Raw genomic sequence first — 19734 nt, 5'->3', positions numbered from 1 at the left:
GAGATAAAAAAAAAATGACCCCCAAAACAATGAGTGGGTCAAAGACCATCACAGAAACAATTCAAAATTACATGAGAAAGAATAAGCACCGGGGAGGGGGCAGAGCCAAGATGGCGGCGTGAAAGCAGTGACTTGCTTGAGCTCTCCCCCAGACCCCTCCAAATACCTGTAAAAATGACTCTAAACAAATTCTAGAGCAGCAGAACCCACAAAAAGACAGAGTGAAATAAATTTCCAGCCCAAGACAGCCTGGATGGTTGATGGGAAAGATCTGTTACTGGGCTGGGAGAGGAGTGTAATTTAGCATGGGCTGGGCCTGCAAAGATGGGGCCCTGGCAAACCCGGATCAGGCTTCAGGGGACTGAATCACAGGCCAGCTGGGGCAGTTTCCAGACTCCTTAACCCACAAACTCCAAAGACAATTTAGAAGGTCTGTAGGAAAGGTCTGTTGGACCTGGATGAGAGAGGAGCATAGTCCAGCCCCAGCCCTGGTGCAGCTCTAGGGTGGCAGCAGCAATTGCTTCCGGAGATGGTGGGGGTGTTGGACCTCGGTGAGAGAGAAGCTCAGTCCCAGCCCTGGCCTGGCACAGCCCCGGGGTGGTGGCTGCTTCTGGAGCTCTCAGCCCACAGATACAGGGGGAATCAAGTGGCTGATCAGAGGGGGATTGCAGGGATCTCTTTGCTGGCACTGAGGCAGATTCTCTTCCTTTGTCCATGCTTGGATCTGGGTCACAATTCGGGGTGATGGTCCTGGGGCAAGGAGGAGTACTTGTGTGGTGGAGCTTGTGGTGATGGAGAGAGAATCCTCCTCACAGTTCTAAGACAGAAAAGAGTGCTTGTGGTCACCCATCGACCAGAGCACAGGCCAGAAAAGGAGTAAACACCTCACCTTTGATCCTACCACCTTGGAAGAACTGAAAATGTACAGGTCCCTAGAGGTATCTCTGAAAACAGCTATACAAAACCCCTGAAGCTTGGGATAGTACACCCTCCACACTGGAAGCGGAGCCCTACCTCAATAAAGAATTAAAAAGTCAAGTAATTGGCTGGGAACATGCACAAACAGTAAGAAAAACTCAGGCCACAGAATCTCACTTTGGTGACAAAGAAGATCAAAACATAAAACAGAAGAAGACAACAAAGTCAAAGCTCCTACATCCAAAGCCTCTAAGAAAAATATAAATTGGTCTCAGGCCATGGAAGAGCTCAAAAAGGGTTTTGAAAAGCAAGTAAGAGAAGCAGAGGAAAAATTGGGAAGAGAAATGAGAGCAATGCAAGAAAATCATGAAAAACAAGTCAACAGATTGTTAAAGGAGAGCCAAAAAAAAAAATACTGAAGAAAAAAAACACCTTAAAAAATAGACTAACCCAAATGGCAAAAGAGGTCCAAAAAGCCAATGAGGAAAGAATGCCTTAGTTCTGCTAATTTCACTCTTCATTTTTTCACACAGGTCTTTCCATGTTTTTCTAAGACTATTGAGCTCATCATTTCTTTCTTTTTTGTGTGTGTGTGAGGCAATTGGGATTAAGTGACTTGCCCAGAGTCACACAGCTAGGGAGTATAAGAGAATGCCTTAAAAAGCAGAATTGGCCAAATAGAAAAGCAGGTCCAAAAGCTCACTGAAGAAAATAATTCCTTAAAAATTAGAATGGAGAAAACGGAAGCTAATGACTCTATGAGAAATCAAGAAATTGTAAAACAAAGCCAAAAGAATGGAAGAAAATAGAAGACAATGTGAAAAATCTCACTGGAAAAACAACTGACCTGGAAAATAAATCCAGGAGAGAGAATTTAAAAATTACTGGACTACCTGAAAGTCATGATCAAAAAAAGAACCTACACATCATCTTTCAAGAAATTATCAAGGAAAACTGCTAGATATTCTAGGTACCAGAGGGCAAAAGAGAAATTCAAAGAATCCACCCATCACCTCCTGAAAGGGATCCCAAAAGGAAAACTACTAGGACTATTACAGCCAAATGCCAGAGTTGCCAGGTCAAGGAGAAAATAGTGCAAGCAGCCAGAAAGAAACAATTCAAGTATTGTGGAAACACAATCAGGATAACACAAGATTTAGCAGCTTCTACATTAAGGGACTGGAGGACTTGGAATATGATATTCTGGATGTCAAAGGAGCTAGCATTAAAACCAAGAATCACCTACGCAGCAAAACTGAATATAATCCTTCAGGGGGAAAATGGATATTCAATGAAATAGAGGACTTTCAAGCATTCTTGATGAAAAGACCAGAGCTGAATAGAAAATCTGACTTTCAAATACAAGACTCAAGAGAAGCATGAAAGGGTAAACACAGGAAAGAGAAATCATAAGGGACTTATTAAAATTGAACTGTTCACATTCCTACATGGAAAGATGATATTTGTAACTCATGAGACCTTTCTCAGTATTAGGGTAGTTGGAGGGAATATATATATATATACGTGTGTGTATATATAGATATAGATAGATATGAACAGAAGGCACAGGGTGAGTTAAATATAAAGGGATGATATCTAAAAAATAAAATCAAGGGGTGAGAGAGGATTGTATTGGGAGAAAGAGAAAGGGAGAAGGAGAATGGGGTAAATTATCTCACATAAAAGAGGCAAGAAAAAGCTTTTACAGTGGAGGGGAAGAGGGGAGAGGTGAGAAGGAATGAGTGAATCTTACTCTCATCAGATTTGGCTTAAGAAGGGAATAACATATATCCAATGGGGTATAGAAATCTATTTTACCCTACAGGAAAATAGGGGGGAAGGGGAAAAGAGAGGGGGGATGATAGAAGGGAATAATCAGAAGCAAACACTTCTATGGAGGGACAGGGTCAAAGGAGAGAATAGAATAAATGGGGGTGGAATAGGATGGAGGGAAATATAGTAAGTCTTTCACAACATAACTATTATCGAAGTGTTTTGCATGACTACACATGTATAACCTATATCAAACTGCTTGCCTTCTCAATGAGGGTGGGTGGGGAGGGAGGAAGGGAGAGAATTTGGAACTTAAAGTTTTAAAAATGAATGTTTAAAATTGTTTTTACATGCAGCTGGGAAATAAGATATATAGGCAATGAGGTACAGAAATCTATCCTTCCCTATAGGAAAATAGAAGGAGAAGGGGATTAGAGAAGGTGAGGGGGTGATAGAAGGGAGGGCAGATTGCGGGAAGGGGTATTCATAATGCATGCCATCTTGTTGTGGGCGGAGGGGAGAGATGGGGAGAAAATTTGGAACTCAAAATCTTGTGGAAGTGAATGTTGGAAACTAAAAACAAATTAATTAATAAAAGAAAAGAATAATCACAAGACCACCTACGAAATACTGAGATGCTCTTTCAGGAAGGAGCAAGTGCCCACTTACCTGATGGGCCTGGGCGGTCAGGTAGATAGGGGCCATTCTCTTCCCTTGGAGTTGCTTTCTCTTGGGGAAGAGCTGGGGAAAAAGGGGAACTATGAGAGAGAAACTGGGCCTTCCCTGTGGCCCCCAGACCCAGGCACTGGAAGCCCCTCACAAGCCTCCACTCAGGTGAAGTCAGAAGAAGGCTCTCACTACGTCCTAGGCACCACGTTTGGTGCTCCAGGCGTAGACAACTCTCAGAGAGCTTACAGTGATGACGCCGGCCCAGACAACCGGCACAGAAATGTGAAGAGCAGGCAGCGGGAAGCAGGCGGCATTAACAAGCGATAAGACTGCGCAGCCTTCCCAGAAAAGGCAGCCGGGTCTCGACGGATGATAAGACTTGTGCAAACCGTTGATGAGCGATGGCCTTCTGGGCGGGGGGGGGGCGGGGATAGCGGGGTGGCTGGTGTGAACACACAGAGGTGAGACGCGGCCTCTGCAGGGCAGCTGGGAGTCCTGACGGACTGGACTTCGTCAACTGGATGCGTGACTTTATCGGCGTGGGACACAGTGCTTGGCACCTAGCAGGTGCTGAATGTCTAGTGCTTGATTATCGGCTGTTTGATCTCCCAGAAAGGAAACCTCAAGGCTGCTAGAGCAGAGTTCGATTGATTAAGTAATGTGCAATTCACAGAGAGTTGTGTGGGGACACGGAGGAAGTCCCGTGACTTGCCCAGGGGCCCACAAGATGTATCAGAGGTCAGACTTGAAGACAGGAAGGAAATAAGCATTTATTAAGCACCTAATACATGTCAGGTACCATGCTAAGCCCTTGACAAATATGATCCCATTTGATCCTCACAACAACCCTGGGAGGGAGGTGCTATTATTACCCCATTTTACAGTTGGGGAAATTAAAGCAGTCAGAGGTGAAGTGACTTGCCCAGGGTCACACACCTAGGAAGTTTCTGAGGATAGATTTGAACTCAGGTCACCTTGACTCCAGGTCCAGCATCCTGTCCACTGCTCTACCTTGTTGCTTTGAGCCCAGGACTTCCTTGAATGAAGGCCAGCTTCCTCCCCACTTCGCTAAGCTGCCTCTCTAGAGCAGCGCTTCTCAACCTTTTTCCACTCGTGACCTCTTCGACGTTTTTTAAACTGTGGGTCACAACAAGAACATAAAGGTCATGAAATTCTCTTGCTGAAATCTTTTGATTGCACATAACCTTCATTTTTTAATACTTTTCATACCCTATCCAGTGAACTATTCCTTGTAACAAAGATGAAAAAAAAAAGAGCATTATCAATTGTGACAGCATTTGCAGTATTTCAAACCCACAGTCTGCTGCCTCTATAAAGAGGAGAAGGGGATTAATTTTTTCAACTCTTTCCTGGGGGTAAGCTAGGCTATCATAATTACAAAGAATTTGATTTTTGTTTTTGTAATTTCCTATTAAACTTTTGCAGTCCGTATGCATGTTGTGTTCTTGGGCCTGCTTAGTTTATATATCTTTTTTTAAAAATATTTTTTTCCCCAATTCGATATAAAGACAATTTTTAACATTCACTTTTTTTTTTTTGGTGAGGCAATTGGGGTTAAGTGACTTGCCCAGGGTCACACAGCTAGCAAGTGTCAACCGTCTGAGGTCAGATTGGAACTCAGGTCCTCCTGACTCCAAGGCCAGAGCTCTATCCACTGTACAACCTAGCTGCCCCTAACATTCACTTTCTAAACTTTGAGTTCCAAATTCCCTTCCTCCCTCCCTCCACTTTCCCCTTAATTTATATATCTTGCTGTGATTCTCTGATTTCTTTATATTCATATTTTATAGCATAGTCATATTCTATTATGTTCATGTATAACAATTTGCTTCACCATTTCTCAATCAGTGAGAATCAATTTTGTTTCCAGTTCTTTGCTACTATATACACCACTACTGTGAATATTTTGCTGTACATGAAATCTCTCTGTCTTTAATCTCCTTGGGGTTCATGTCTACAATTCAGGACAGCAAAAGTCCAGAGTTGCAGGAGAAGATGGCTGGTCTCCACAGGAATAAAAGTTCCACTCAGTTTTTTATTTGTTAGAACTTGAGGGCCAAAAAGGAGTAAGCGATGGTACAATTAGCTGTGGACTTGAAGGTGATGAAGATATGACATTTACTGGTGATTTCATCAGGTCCCATGGATTTAATTAACATCTTTATGCTGATGATTGTCAACTCTTTCCTGCTCCAATCTCTACTGACTGCCATTCCAGTATCTCCAAATGCCTTTCAGACATCTCAAACTGGATGTTCAGGAGATATCTTAAACTCAATGTCTAAAACAGAACTCATATTTCCCCCTAAATTCTCCCAACCTATTATTGTCCAGGACAACACCATCTTCCCAGTCCCTTAGGTTCACAACCTAGACTTCTGGGCTTCACCTCCTGGACTCCTCACTCTCACCCTCCATATCCAATATGGTGCCAAGGCCTGTCTATTTCACCTCTCCAGCATTTCTTAAATATGTCCCTTCTCTTCCTAACACTGTCCCCACCCTCCTGCAGGCCCTCATCACTTCATTCTTGGGCGATTGCAGTAGCTTGGCCAGCCCCGTCTCTCCCAACTCTAGTCTACCCTCCATTCAGCCACCAAAGTGATTTTCCTAAAGCACAGGTTCAATCATGTCATCTCCACCCCCACTCAGTACACTCCAATGGCTCCCTACTGCCTCCAGGATTGAATACAAAATGCAGCATTCAAAGCCCTCTGCAATCTATCTCCCTCCGACCTTTCCAGTCTTCTCACCCTTTACTCCCTGACACATACTCTTGGATCTAGTGACAATGACCTCCTGGCTGTTCCCAAGCCTGGATGCTCTCCCTCCTCCACCCCAACTGCTGACCTCCCTGGCTCCCTTTAAGTCTTAACTAAAATCCCATCTTCTAAAGGGAAGCCTTCCCCAACCCTTCTCAATTGCAGGGCCTTCCCTCCATTAATTATCTCCTATTTATCTTATGTATAGCTTGCTTTGTGGGCATTTGTTTACGCGTTAGCTTGTTAGCTCCTTGAGGGCAGGAACCGAAGTTGGCCTCTTTGTATCCCAGGTGCTTAGCACAATGCCTGGCACATAGTAGGTGCTTAATAAATGTTTATTGAAGAATGAATAACATGGACATATTAGTCACTTTTCAAAGCTTAATTACAAAGAGCTCTTCAAAAACCAAATTACTAGTATCAAGAATGAAAAGGGTGAAGCTACCACCAAGGAAGAGGAAATTAAAACAATAATTAGGAATTATTTTGCCCAACTATATGCCAACAAATTTGACAATCTTAGTGAAATGGATACATATTTACAAAAATATAAATTGCCCAGATTAACAGAAGAGGAAGTAAAATACTTAAATAACCCCATCTCAGAAAAAGAAATTGAACAAGCCATTGATGAACTCCCTAGGAAAAAATCTCCAGGGCCAGATGGATTTACATGTGAAATCTATCAAACATTTAAAGAACAATTAATTCCAATACTATACAGACTATTTGGGAAAATAGGTGAAGAAGGAGTTTTACCAAATTCCTTTTATGATACAAATATGGTGCTGATACCTAAACCAGGAAGAGTCAAAACAGAGAAAGAAAATTATAGACCAATTTCTCTAATGAATATAGATGCAAAAATTTTAAACAAAATATTAGCAAATAGAGTACAGCAACTTATCACAAGAAAATACACTATGACCAGGTAGGATTTATACCAGGAATGCAGGGCTGGTTCAATATTAGGAAAACTATCAGCATCATTGAGCATATCAACACCAAAACCAACAGAAACCACATGATCATCTCAATAGATGCAGAAAAAGCTTTTGACAAAATACAACACCCATTCCTATTAAAAACACTAGAAAGCATAGGTATAAATGGAGTCTTCCTTAAAATAATAGCATATCATCTATCTAAAACCTTCAGCAAGCATTATATGTAATGAGGACAGGCTAGAAGCATTTCCAATAAGATCGGGGGTGAAACAAGGATGTCCATTATCACCACTATTATTCAATATTGTACTGGAAACCTTAGCTTTAGCAATAAGAGAAGAAAAAGAAATTGAAGGTATTAGAATAGGCAAAGAAGAAACAAAGCTATCATTCTTTGCAGATGACATGATGATATACTTAGAGAATCCTAGAGAATCAAGTAAAAAACTACTTGAAATAATAAACAACTTTAGCAAAGTTGCAGGCTATAAAATAAACCCACATAAATCATTGGCATTTCTATATATTACCAACAAGGCCCAACAGCAAGAGATAGAAAGAGAAATCCCATTTAAACTTACTATAGACATTATAAAATATTTAGGAGTCTACCTCCGAAACAAACCCAGGAACTCTATGAACACAATTACAAAACACTTTTCACACAAATAAAATCAGATCTAAATAATTGGAAAAACATCAGTTGCTCATGGGTAGGCCGAGCTAATATAATAAAAATGACAATCCTACCTAAGCTAATTTACTTATTCAGTGCCATACCAATCAAACTACCAAAAAATTATTTTATAGAGTTAGAAAAAATAATAACAAGATTCATTTGGAAAATCAAAAGGTCCAGAATATCAAAGGAACTAATGAAAAGAAATGCAGGGGAAGGTGGCCTAGCAATTCCAGATCTTAAATTGTATTATAAAGCAGCAATCATCAAAACTGCTTGGTACTGGCTAAGAAATAGGGATGTGGATCAGTGGAATAGGTTAAATATGCAAGACACAGTAGTCAATGACTATAGTAATCTATTATTTGATAAACCCAAAGACCCCAGCTTCTGGGATAAGAACCCACTCTTTGAAAAAAACTGCTGGGAAAACTGGAAAAGAGTATGGCAGAAACTAGGCATAGACCAAATCTCACACCATATACCAAAATAAAGTCAAAATGGGTTCATGACTTAGATATAAAGGCTGATACCATAAGTAAACTGGGAGAACAAGGAATAGTTTACCTATCAGATCTATGGAAAACAGAAGAATTCATGACCAAACAGGAGATAGAGAACATTAAAAAGCAAAATGGATAATTTTGATTATATTAAATTGAAAAGTTTTTACACAAACAAAGCCAATGCAACTAAGATTAGAAGGAAGGTAGAAAATTGGGAAAGAATTTTTACAACCAGTCTCTCTGATAAGGCCTCATTTCTAAAAATATAGAGAATTAAGTCAAATTTATAAGAATACAAGCCATTCCCCAATTGATAAATGGTCAAAGGATATGAACAGACAATTCTCGGATGAAGAAATTAAAGCCATCTATAGTCATATGAAAAAATGCTCTAAATCATTATTGATTACAGAAATGCAAATCAAAACAACTCTGAGGTACCACATCACACCTATCAGATTGGCCAACATGACAAAACAAGAAAATGATAAATGTTGGAGAAGATGTGGGAAAATTGGAACACTAATGCATTGTTGGTGGAGTTGTGAAATGATCCAACCATTTTGGAGAACAATTTGGAACTATGTCCAAAGGGCTATAAAAATGTGCATAGCCTTTGACCCAGCAACAGCACTTCGAGGGCTATATCCCAAAGAGATCATACAAATGGGAAAAGGACCCACATGTACAAAAATATTCATAGCAGCTCTTTTTGCGGTGGCAAAGAATTGGAAATTGAGAGGATGCCCATCAATTGGGGAATGGCTGAACAAGTTGTGGTATATGAATGTAATGGAATACTACTGTGTTATAAGAAATGATGAACAGGCTGGCTTCACAAAAACCTGGAAAAAAATGCAAGGTCTGAAGCTGAGTGAAGTGAGCAGAACCAAGAGAACGTTGTACACAATAACAGCCGTGTTGTGCGATGACTAATATTGATAAACTTAACTCTTCCCAGCAATACAAGGATCTAAGACATCTCCAGAGGCCTCATGATGGAAAATGCTACCCACATCCAAAGAAAGAATTATGGAAGTTCAACTGCTATTTTTTTCTCTTCTGTTGAGTTATGTTTCCTCTTTCTGATGGTTCCTCCTATTGGTTTTTAATTTTAACTTACAATACCACTAATGTGAAAATATGTTTAACAGGAATGTAAATGTATAGCCTGTATCAGATTGTGCGTCATCTTGGGGAGGGTGGTGGGGAGGAAGGGGGAGAAAAAATTTTAAACTCAAAAGTATATGGAAGTGATTGTTGATAAATCAAAATAAATTAATAAAATTAAAACAAAAAACAAAAACAAAGAGCTCTTCAGAATAGGTGGACCAATGACTGAAACCTCCCCCAACACTGTATTGGTGTGCTGCCTTTCTGTGGCCTGTTCAACACTATTTCCATCTTCTTGTATCTTTGCCATTTTGCTGGGTTTAACAAACAAGGGATAGAAATGAATCCAAAATATGATGCAAATAATTTCCATCACACAGGTGAAACCTCAGAGTTGTTCTGATTTCCATTTTTCTTACTGTTAGTGATTTGGAACAATTTTCATATGGTTGCAAATAATTTGCGATTCTTTTTCAGAACTGTGTGTTCATATCCCTTGAGCATCCACTTCTTATTCACTGGGGAAAGAATGACCACGGTCTTAAACATTTCTGTAAATGTCCAATATGACCTAGAAATCAAATTCTTATTCATGGCAAATGCTTTTGTTCTACAACTGACCTTCTTCAACTAGCTGACTTGGTTTTTTAGGTTTTGACTTTTATGAAATGAAAATTATCTAAATTGTTTTTCGTAACCACTTTTATTTCTTGTTTGGTTGAGAATTTCCTCCCTGAGCCTTAACTGTGGGAGGTATCCAATCTAGTTATCTTCATATTCGTCTGCTGTTGGACCTGTTATATTCAGGTTGTATAACCATATAGAAAGTATTATGCTATATAGAGTCCAATGTTGTCTGAAAAGAAAGTTTCTGCCCAAACTGGTTTCAAGTTTTCCCAAAGATCTTGTCAGATGGATATTTTATGGTCTTGTGGGCAGTGAGCAATGGGTTGAGGAGCTGAGCAATTGTTTCTGGTTTCCTTGTCTAGTTTGTTCAACTAATCTACTTTTTTATACTAGCAGCAAAGTATAGACAGGATTTTTCCTCCTTTTGTAGTTCATTAGCAATTTGCTCAGTTTTATTTTTTGAAATCGTGCTGTTTACAACCTCTATGTTCTGTTGATTTGGGTATTTTATATTCCTGTAATTACTATTCATTTAAAATTTTCAGTTTTGCTATGATACAAATACACACTTTACTCTTAAGCCCTCATAAACATACTGAAGATCAACATATATCTTATAATCCAATGCATATCATTAACATATCACATTCCAAATATTAATTTGTAATTAGGGAAAATCTATCAATAACTCTCCATCAATAGTCATTAGAACTGGATACACACTCCTTTGCAATGTCTTTCTAAAGCAGGCACTAGGTGGCATTTGGAATCCGGAAGATGTCTTACCTCAGGATCCTCGTTACTCTTTTCACTCTAAGTTTTTGAGACACCACTCTCTCCTGGTTCTCATCCTCTCTGACTGCTCCTTCTTTGTCTCCTTTGCTGGATCCTCTTCCAGATTATGTCTTCTACCCATAGGCATTCCACAGGGCTCTGTCCTGGGACTTCTTTGCTCCCTGTACACTACTACTTTACTTGGTGATCTCATCAGCTTCCTTGGGCAGTATGAACATTTAGCAAAGACTAGTACGTCTTGGTGTCCACCTGCCACACAACTCCCAGCTATTATGAGAAGCTATGACATACACAGTGGCCACACCCAGTAAACTGTTTTGGCAGACAGGCTAAACCAGGTTAAGGGTAACTGAGGGGTCTCCAACCCTTCAGTGAATTGGTGGGGTGTCTACCCCAAGCATATGTTTTTGTTTTTGTTTTTTTGCTAGGCAATGGGGTTAAGTGACTTGCCCAGGGTCACACAGCTAGTAAGTGTTATGTGTCTGAGGCCGGATTTGAACTCAGGTCCTCCTGAATCCAGGGCCGGGGCTCTATCCACTGTGCCACCTAGCTGCCCCTAACCCAAGCATATGAAGACATCCCCAGTGGAATAGGCAGATGTGAACAATCTGTTTCAACAGGTCACAAGGGTGGCAGAAGCTGGCACTGTGGAGCACTTTGACCTTGGTTCGACATTGAAGACACCAAGGTCATCCATTGCGTCCCGAGTCATTGCCTGTTGTCTTGAATTTTGTCTCGCCACTGGACTTAGATGACTCTGCAAAAGAGAATGAGGCCAACGACTTTGCACATCTCTGTCTCACTTAAATTCAATGTATGCACAAATCAAAACACATCACCTATACCATCTTACCATTTTTACCTAGCTCAGCATCCTATGGTGATGAAGCAGCAGGTGCAGATACACTGGGAGCTGCAGTCACAACCCTGCACATAGGCAGCCCAAGCCATAGGGTCACCTTTTCACTGGACTGAAGCAGCATTGGGATTTGGCCTACGCATCTCCAAATGTTCATATGGACTAATTGTGCCTGGCCTGTGGTAGAGCCTTCTGAGTCTGATCAGCCACAATTGGACACACTGTACCTTGACCCCAACACACTGATGTCATTTTGCTCCTCTTTAAGTATGAAGGACAACAACCATTACCAGCATCCACGGATTTAATTTGTCATCTCTATGCTGATAATTTTCAAATTTAACTTTCCTGCTCCCATCTCTCTCCTGCTCTCCAATCTCACATCTCCAACTACATTTCCGACATCTTGAATTGGATGTCCAGTAGACATCTAAAACTCAGTATGTCCAGAATGGAACTCATCTTTCCCTCCAAACTCTCCTCACCTTCCCAATTTCCCTATTGCTGTTGAGGGTAACACCATCCTCCCAGTCCCTCAGGCTCACAACCCAAGAATCATCTCGGACTTCTCACTCTTTCTCACCACCCTCATATCCAAGACGGTGCCAAGGCCCGTTGGTTTAACCTTCACAACATCTGTCCAATACCCCTCCTTCTCTCCTCTGACACTGTCCCCGCCCTGATGCAGACCCTCATTACCTCATTCCTGGTCTATTGCAATAGCTGCTTTGGAGACCTGCCTGCCCCAAGTCCCTCCCCACTCCAGTTCATTCTCCATTCAGCCACTGAAGTGATTTTTCTAAAGCGCAGATCTGACCGTATCATCCCCCTACTGATCATTCCAGTGGCTCCCTCCTCCCTTTCCAGTCTTCTTAGACTTTACTCCCCAACACATACTCTTCAATCCAGTGACACTGGCCATCTGGCTGTCCCACAAACAAGACTCCCAGCTGCCGGCATTTTCTCAGGCTGTCCCCCATGCTTGGAATGCTCTCCTCTTCCACTCCAACTGTTAAGGGGTTCCTTGAACTTGTCTTTCTGAGTTGCCATATTTTCCAGAAACATTGGACCCAGAAGCATGCAGGAGGCCCCGAATGCATCAAGGACAAACCTCCCCCCAGCTGCCATAATTTGTTGTTTGTGCCCCAAGCTGGATTCAAGACAGGTGCCAGTCAGCCTGCACTAGGCTTGGGATCAGTGTAGATAAGCAAACCATCCTATCCTCATAGTCTAGCAGTTCCCAAGGGAAAAGAATGTGGCTTTTGCCATCACCTTTCTCTTCCCCTTCCAGGAGGGCTTTGTCCTTTTCCCACCTTTACTGCACCTTTCCCCCTCCCACGCCACACCCTTTTAGGTGGAGATTTCTGGGGTCTCCTCCTTCCTTTACCCTACTGTTATAAATATGCAAACTTCCGTATGGACCGTGAACTCTGGGTTCCACGTGCAAGTTCATTTCTCTCGTCATAAACCTAGTTTTCATTTAAGTTTTGTGAAGTTGTGATGGCCTGTTGACACAACCACTCATCTCCCTGGCTTCCTTTAAGTTCTAACTAAAATTTCACCTTGTACAGGAAGCTTTCCCCAACCCTTCTAAATTCCAGAGCCTTCCCCCTGTTCATTAATTTCTATTTGTCCTACATGTAGCTTACTATCTATCTATCTATCTATCTATCTATCTATCTATCTATCTATCTATCTATATACATATACACACACACATACATTTGCTTGCATGTTTTCTCCCCCATCATATTATAAACTGCTTCAGGGTCTCTTTCCCTACTTCTAGCACTTACCACTGTCCTGGCACATTTTTGGCACCTAATAAATGTTTACTGGTTGATTGCTAGCTATGTGACTTTGGGTAAGTCCCATAATCTTTCTCAGCCTCAGTTTCCTCTTCTGGAGGTGGAGATGATAAGGTGATATAGGGTGCTCCACAAATCTTAGTACAGTTTTAGTTCAACACTGTTTTAAGCAAATGACAGCTTTAGAACTTTTAAGCTAAAACTGTTGGTTGGTACAGGATGCTGTCCTTTGCTCCTGAAGAGGACCACAAGGGCATCATGATGTTAGACTCAGGATTTGGCATGGCTGACCATGGCTGATCAGAGCACTACAAGCTCGGCATGTTCTACCACAGGCGGGCACAAACAGTCCAAGTTTGCTCAGCCTGCATTTCTCTTGAGCTGCTTCCGTTCTGCTCTGCTCACAGAGAACAGCACCTTCTCTGAGGCGGGCATGCCACGCCGGGCCGTCCTGTGCCAGTGCCTCTCCTGTCACATAATCAATTCCAAAGTTCTTCAGAGAGACCTTGAGAGTGTCCTTGTACCACTTCTTCTGGGAGCACTTGCCCGGTGTCAGTTATCCATAAAACAGTCTTTTTGGCAAGCTGCGTTCTGCATTTGTTGTGTTTGTTTGTTTTAGGCAATGGGGTTAAGTAACTTGCCCAGGGTCACACAGCTAGTAAGTGTCAAGTGTTTGGTCTGAGGCTGGATTGGAACTCAGGTCCTCCTGACTTCAGGGCCAGAGCTCCATCCACTGCGCCACCTAGCGGTCCCTATATTTTGCATTTGAACAACAGGCTTTGGGGACGCCCTGCATAAATATTAGTTCCTGTGATTATTAATACTGGACTGATTGAAACTTTGCTGTTATTGTTCAGCCTGACTCTTTATGACTTCGTCTTGGCAAAGATACTAGAGTCTTCCACCATTTTCTTTGTCAAGAGGCAATCACAAAGACATGAAACTTGTGTGAAAATCAGGTTTATTATAAGAGAAATAAACTTGCATGTGGAATCCAGAGTTCACAGCCCACACAGAAGTTTGCATATTTATAACAGTGGGATAAAGGAAGGAGGACATACCAGGAAGAGACGTGGCATGGGAGGGGGGAAGTTTCCGTAAAGGTGGGAAAAGGACAAAACCCCTCTGGAAGGGGAGGAGCAAGGTGACAAAAAGCCACATTCTTCCACACTATGAAGACAGGAGGCTTGGCTTCTACATACAAAGGATCCCAGCTGCACAAGCATTTTCCCAACCTGTCTGTGCCAGGCTGGTGCCTGTCCTGCCTCCCAAGGACACGTAGGGAATCCAGCTTGGGGCGCAAGCAACAAACTATGTCAGCTGGAGGGTGGGGTGGGGGTGGGATAGAGTGCTTCACCCTTGACACCTTCAGGCTCAATGGCATGTCCCAGTGAAGGCTGCTCAGTGTCATTAAGGTAGTGAGTTCAGAACACAGGATAGGCTTAAGAATAGATTACTGTAAGATCTTCTCTTTTTAGTGCCAAATATTAGCAGTTAAAATTCGTCTGGTTGTTAAGCCCTGGCCTGCCTTCTGATCTTGTCTTGATGTGCCTTTTGTCCCAAGTCCCGGAGAACCCCTAAATGTTCAAGTCCCCTTATCTCCCTTTGACAGGGTTTTATTCAGATGTCTTTCTGTTCCCAACATTATCTATTCAATCCCTGAGACCTCCCAAAAACAACTGTAAATTATCTTCCTAACTGCACATTTTTTATTGCTTCTTTGACATTATCTCAACAAACTAAAAAATATAGAGACGTATACTTCGTCCTTTGTCCTGTGTTGGAGTCTGGCATGTGAGACTGTGAGCCGAATTAACGGGCAGCTGTGGGGGAGGAGGAATTTTTTTTATTATTTAAGCCAGCTTATGTGTCTATGTCCCTTGTCTCCCGTTATCAGAGCTTACTGATGGAGGGACACCCAAATCTTGAGATTTGAAATAATAATAATAATTATAGCTATAATAAATCAACTTTCTGTTTCTCCTTGGACACCTCTGTGTTTTTTTTTATTTTTAATTTGAGTGGCATCCCACACAAGGGCCTCCTGCAAGCTCTGGGTCCAGTATTTCTGGAAAATAGGGCAACTCAAAAAGACAAGTTCAAGGAACCCCTTCACAGTCCTTAACACCTTCTTCAGTGGATTAAGGTAAACTAAGGTAAACAGAGGTTATGTGACTTGCCCAGGGTCAAACAGCTAGGTCTGAGGCCAAACTTGAACTCGGGTCTATCTGGAATCCAGGCCCAGCGCTTTACCCACTGAGCCACCCAGCTGCCTCCAGTAGCTTTCGGGCTCACATAGCACCCGCTCCAGGGGTCTTTCCTCTTCACACCTACAGTTAGCTCATCTTCCAGCCAGCACTTGGGCCTTCTCCCAAAGCGGTCACAGGCGGCTTCACCAAGCGTCTCTGGTTGGATGACTATAATCATAGCTGGCACACATCCCCTCCCCCCAGCACCAAGCCAGGCGAAGACCCAGAGCATGATTCTGGCTGGGGGGGGGGGAGTTGAAGGCCAGGACAGGCCAGAAGCCAAGCCCACCAGGTGCCCTCCTACTGCTGGGGTGATGGGAGTCTCACCTGACCCCGAAAGGAAAGGCCCACGGCTTTGGGCCCCGGGCCCAGAGCTGCGGTGTTCGCCTGAGGCGCCGCCCATCCCGGACAACAGTCCTTCGTGGCCCTTCACTGCGGCTCTCTTGGCCGCACCTGGACCCGCTCCTTAGGCCGTCCGGATGTTCCCAGAGTCCTTTTCTGCCTAAAATAGCAGTGCCATGGCAGATTCTGAGAACCCTGCCCCTTCTATCGGGGCCACAATAAACCTCGTCCCACCGAAGGAAGGCTTGCTGGCTGAATTCTTTCGAGGCAGACACCTGCCCTGCACCCTTGCAGCTTGAGGTTCCTAGCACCCCTAGACCCCGATCCCCCGCAGCCCCTCGAGACTGGGCTGGGGCCGGGTGCGGAGGGTGAAAGGGCCCTTAAGAGGACTGCTGACTGGATAGGCGGGTGCCTCGGGCAGATCCAGGGCTCTGGGTGAAGGGGCTGTGGGGTCCAGGTCCCACGCACCACCCTTGGCTCGCGCACTCCCCTCCCCAGGTGGCTACACCACGGCCTGCAGCCTCGCCTCTACAGCAGGGCCAAGCAACATGGAGCCTGCGCAGAGCGCACTGGCCTGCAGAGGGCGCTGCTGAGCACCCCTCCCTCCCCAGGGTGGGAGAGGCGACCCGCCTCCGCTCCCCAGGGTAGGTCTGGCCCTGGACAAAGCGAGGCTAAAATTCCCAGGAGGCGGGAGAAAGTCATCTACCGAGCAAGCGATTGGCTGCTCCGACCCGCCTACTCACGGTGCTGACCAATGAGAGTCCGAAACCAATTTTCCCCTCCCCCCGCCACTAGAGGTACCCGCCCTTCCCAGCTCGCACTCACCCCAGCCCGGGAAGCGGGGATGCGGGTCTCGGACCCTGGCGTTGGGGACAGCAGAGGACGGAGCGGAGCCCTGGCGGCCGCAGGCGCTGGGGGAAGGGAGGGGGAGGGGAGAAAGGCTGGACTGAACGGAAGCGACGACAGCGCGGCCTTCTCCAGTCCTCGGCTCTCGCCCACCATGGAGCAGTCCCCATCTGGGGACACGCCTTCGGACCGCCCCCTCCGGGGCCCCGCCCCCGGGTTTCCTTGGTAACCATGGCCCTGACCGGCACAGCCTTCTGGGAAGTGTAGTCCTCAGGCCGTGAGGGGAGGGCGCGTGCGCATGCGCGGCAGGGAGGGCGGGGTTTGTTTTGTTTCCCCGTCCCAAGCAAGAGGGTTTGGTTTGAAACCGTGAATCCCCAGGCCCCGTGCTCGTTTTTCAAAGTGTCTGACATAGACTAAACCCCCCAAATTGCTTCTTCTCAGCCTTCATTCCTCTTTCTGAGGACAGTAAGCGTGCCCCCCTCCCAGGGCTGTTGGGAGGCTCCAGTTGGGCTTGTCGAAAGCCCTCGGCACACAGTAGGTGCTTTGTAGATGCTTTCCCCCCTTTCCCTGCGCTGCCCTTGGCCGTCCCTGGATTGCCGGGGTCGCACTCCTCCTCAGGCCCCTTGTCTCTGTCCTCCCAGAGTGCCCTGGGCCTCTTTTGATTTTAATAACTCTTGCGGGCCTCTGAACACAGCTAGTGTAGAATGCAAAATTGGTGCGTGAAATAGTTTTTCCATGCAAGATAAACTCAGAAATGCGCTCAACTGGGTCAATGTCATCTGACTAGCAAAAAGTCTTGTTTTGGGTCTGTGCTTTAAATCCGTGTTGTTTTCTGTTAGTATTATGCCCAGAATTCCTTGGATTATAATTTTGGGAAACCATCGTAAAAGAAATGCTGCTATTTTAACCGCTACTCTCACAGCTGCGGGGCAGAGCGCCTTTCTGGGTAAGGCTGTCTTTCATAAGCTCTCGTTGGGCCAAGTGACCTTGTTGCCTTAGGAAGTCTGGCTGTCAATGAGGTCTTGCTAAACTGTGAATTTTCAATGCAGGTAAGATCGATATGGGGCGAAAAAGGGAGCTGCTGGGGAAAAGTATGTGAGTATTTTATGAATTCCATCCTGAGAACAGAAACAGTACCTTATTGAGGTGACAAATCCCTGGCACAATACACTCACAGCCACAGTAGGAGATGATTTTAAGTTTACTTACAATACAGAAATGATTCATATATTGTCTGACTACTGATTATGAAAATTTTGAAATTGTGTTTAGAATACTACTATTGAAATAATATCATTGAGCCAACTTAGCATTAGCCAATGGTCCCCTGTTTAAAAAATAGTAGCCAGGTTTTTTTTTAATGACTATATCTTACTCTAAATTGTAAGCAGTGAAATTTGCTGATAAGCTGGAATATTTTGGGATGGCATTTTGATTTGTTCTGATTTTTAAATTCAAGTATAATTAGTTGATTGTTAAGTTGATACTCCACTCCATCATTTGAGGGAAATGCCAAGAGATGCTCAGAAACTGTCTTCTGTAAATCATTACTGGTAGATATAAATGTCTGGTAAGATTGAGAAGACAGCCTTATGACTGAAATGGCAGGATTCCCTAAACTCAGTTTTCCCATTCTGCTATTTCCTTTCTGAACAGGAAAGTTTCTCATCTTGTTGATTCTGAGCCTGGCTATGATACCCTATGAATAATGTAGAACTTTTTTGCATGATTGTTCTATATCTTATCCCTGATATTTGATAGAGCTAGGGGTTTTTTTTTCTGGTATATTTATGATAAGTCGCTCTCTAACTGTAGTCTTAGACCTAAGGGAAGGGTCTTGACTTGATATTTTTACAACCATGTCCCTCATTCTCCTTTTAGAGCATATTTCTCTGCCCATAGCCCCAGAAAACTGAAGTTTTTATAAATGAATCTTATTGCTACAATCAGCATCTCTGAGCTACTATAATGAGATGAAAGTATACAGGACCCCATTGTTTTCATTTTTATTGTTCTGAATTTCTGACCATTACTTGTTTCAACTTCCTTCTCTAAGTGGCTAGAGGAAGTCAGTACATAGACTTGTCATCCGCTTGCTTATTGGTTTAATTAGTTATATATCCATGTATGAGATTATATCCATAAAGCATCACATCTTTTCTGAGTGATATGTGTATAAAATATATCCTCAAGAGAGGGATATTAAAAGTATAAAATCTTTAATTTTAATGGATTAGTAAACTGCAGTTTCAGAAAAACCAGTAAGATTAGACTGCTTATATATGTGATTGGTTTCCACATGTTTCCATTGGATTTATAAAATATACTTAAAGGATTTCTGATAACTATCATTGTTTTTAATAATCTTATAAATTCTGCTGTTGTGCCAGTGAAAACAATAACAAAAGGGTAAATAAAAATGTTGGCCCTAAGAGATAGATTTTAAATTTTATCCTGGAGGTAATAGAGAACATGGTCGAGCAAATAGGAAAAGGTAGAACAAAGTGCTAAATCTCTTTCAGGTTCAGTTTAATAGCCACAGATATTTATGTATAAAAACGCCTAAAAATGTGGGCTTTGTGTATGGCTTAAATTGTTTATAAGGTGTCAGGTTGGATCTAGGCACTCATACATAGAATTAGCCATGATTTGTTTTTCTCTGAGGTCTCTGATAACATTAAGAGAGGACTTATTTTATGAACTCAGCTCCTCAAAATTATTAAAAACACTTCTGCTAGTTTATAGAGAGCATTAGCTAAGCAATGTATAGGGCTCAGACAAAGACAGCAAGAGCAAACGGTATGTGAAAACTGTTAACTC

At 43.1% G+C, this 19734-nt stretch overlaps 2 protein-coding genes across 2 annotated transcripts in view; both read right to left on the bottom strand.

Moving 5' to 3' along the window:
• The window catches only part of LOC110201792 (uncharacterized), a 67077-nt gene extending 56198 nt beyond the window's left edge, over window positions 1–10879 (bottom strand). The window contains exon 1 of the mRNA XM_078154513.1: window positions 10802–10879. The gene's annotated coding sequence lies outside the window, so the exon portion shown is untranslated. The remainder of the gene's footprint in view (window positions 1–10801) is intronic.
• The window catches only part of LOC110201808 (uncharacterized), a 40968-nt gene that overhangs the window by 7772 nt on the left and 13462 nt on the right, over window positions 1–19734 (bottom strand). The window contains 5 exon segments of the mRNA XM_078151859.1: window positions 10802–10908; window positions 15731–15842; window positions 16054–16417; window positions 16466–16739; window positions 16894–17165. Coding sequence (XP_078007985.1) covers window positions 10802–10908; window positions 15731–15842; window positions 16054–16417; window positions 16466–16739; window positions 16894–17165 — 1129 coding nt within the window.

This window comes from Phascolarctos cinereus, unplaced genomic scaffold, assembly GCF_003287225.1.
Source record: "Phascolarctos cinereus isolate Bilbo 61053 unplaced genomic scaffold, phaCin_HiC Scaffold_4;HRSCAF=312, whole genome shotgun sequence".
Classification (NCBI taxonomy): domain Eukaryota; kingdom Metazoa; phylum Chordata; class Mammalia; order Diprotodontia; family Phascolarctidae; genus Phascolarctos; species Phascolarctos cinereus.
Note: the sequence above shows the minus strand (reverse complement) of the source record. Positions and strands in the feature narration are given on the sequence as shown.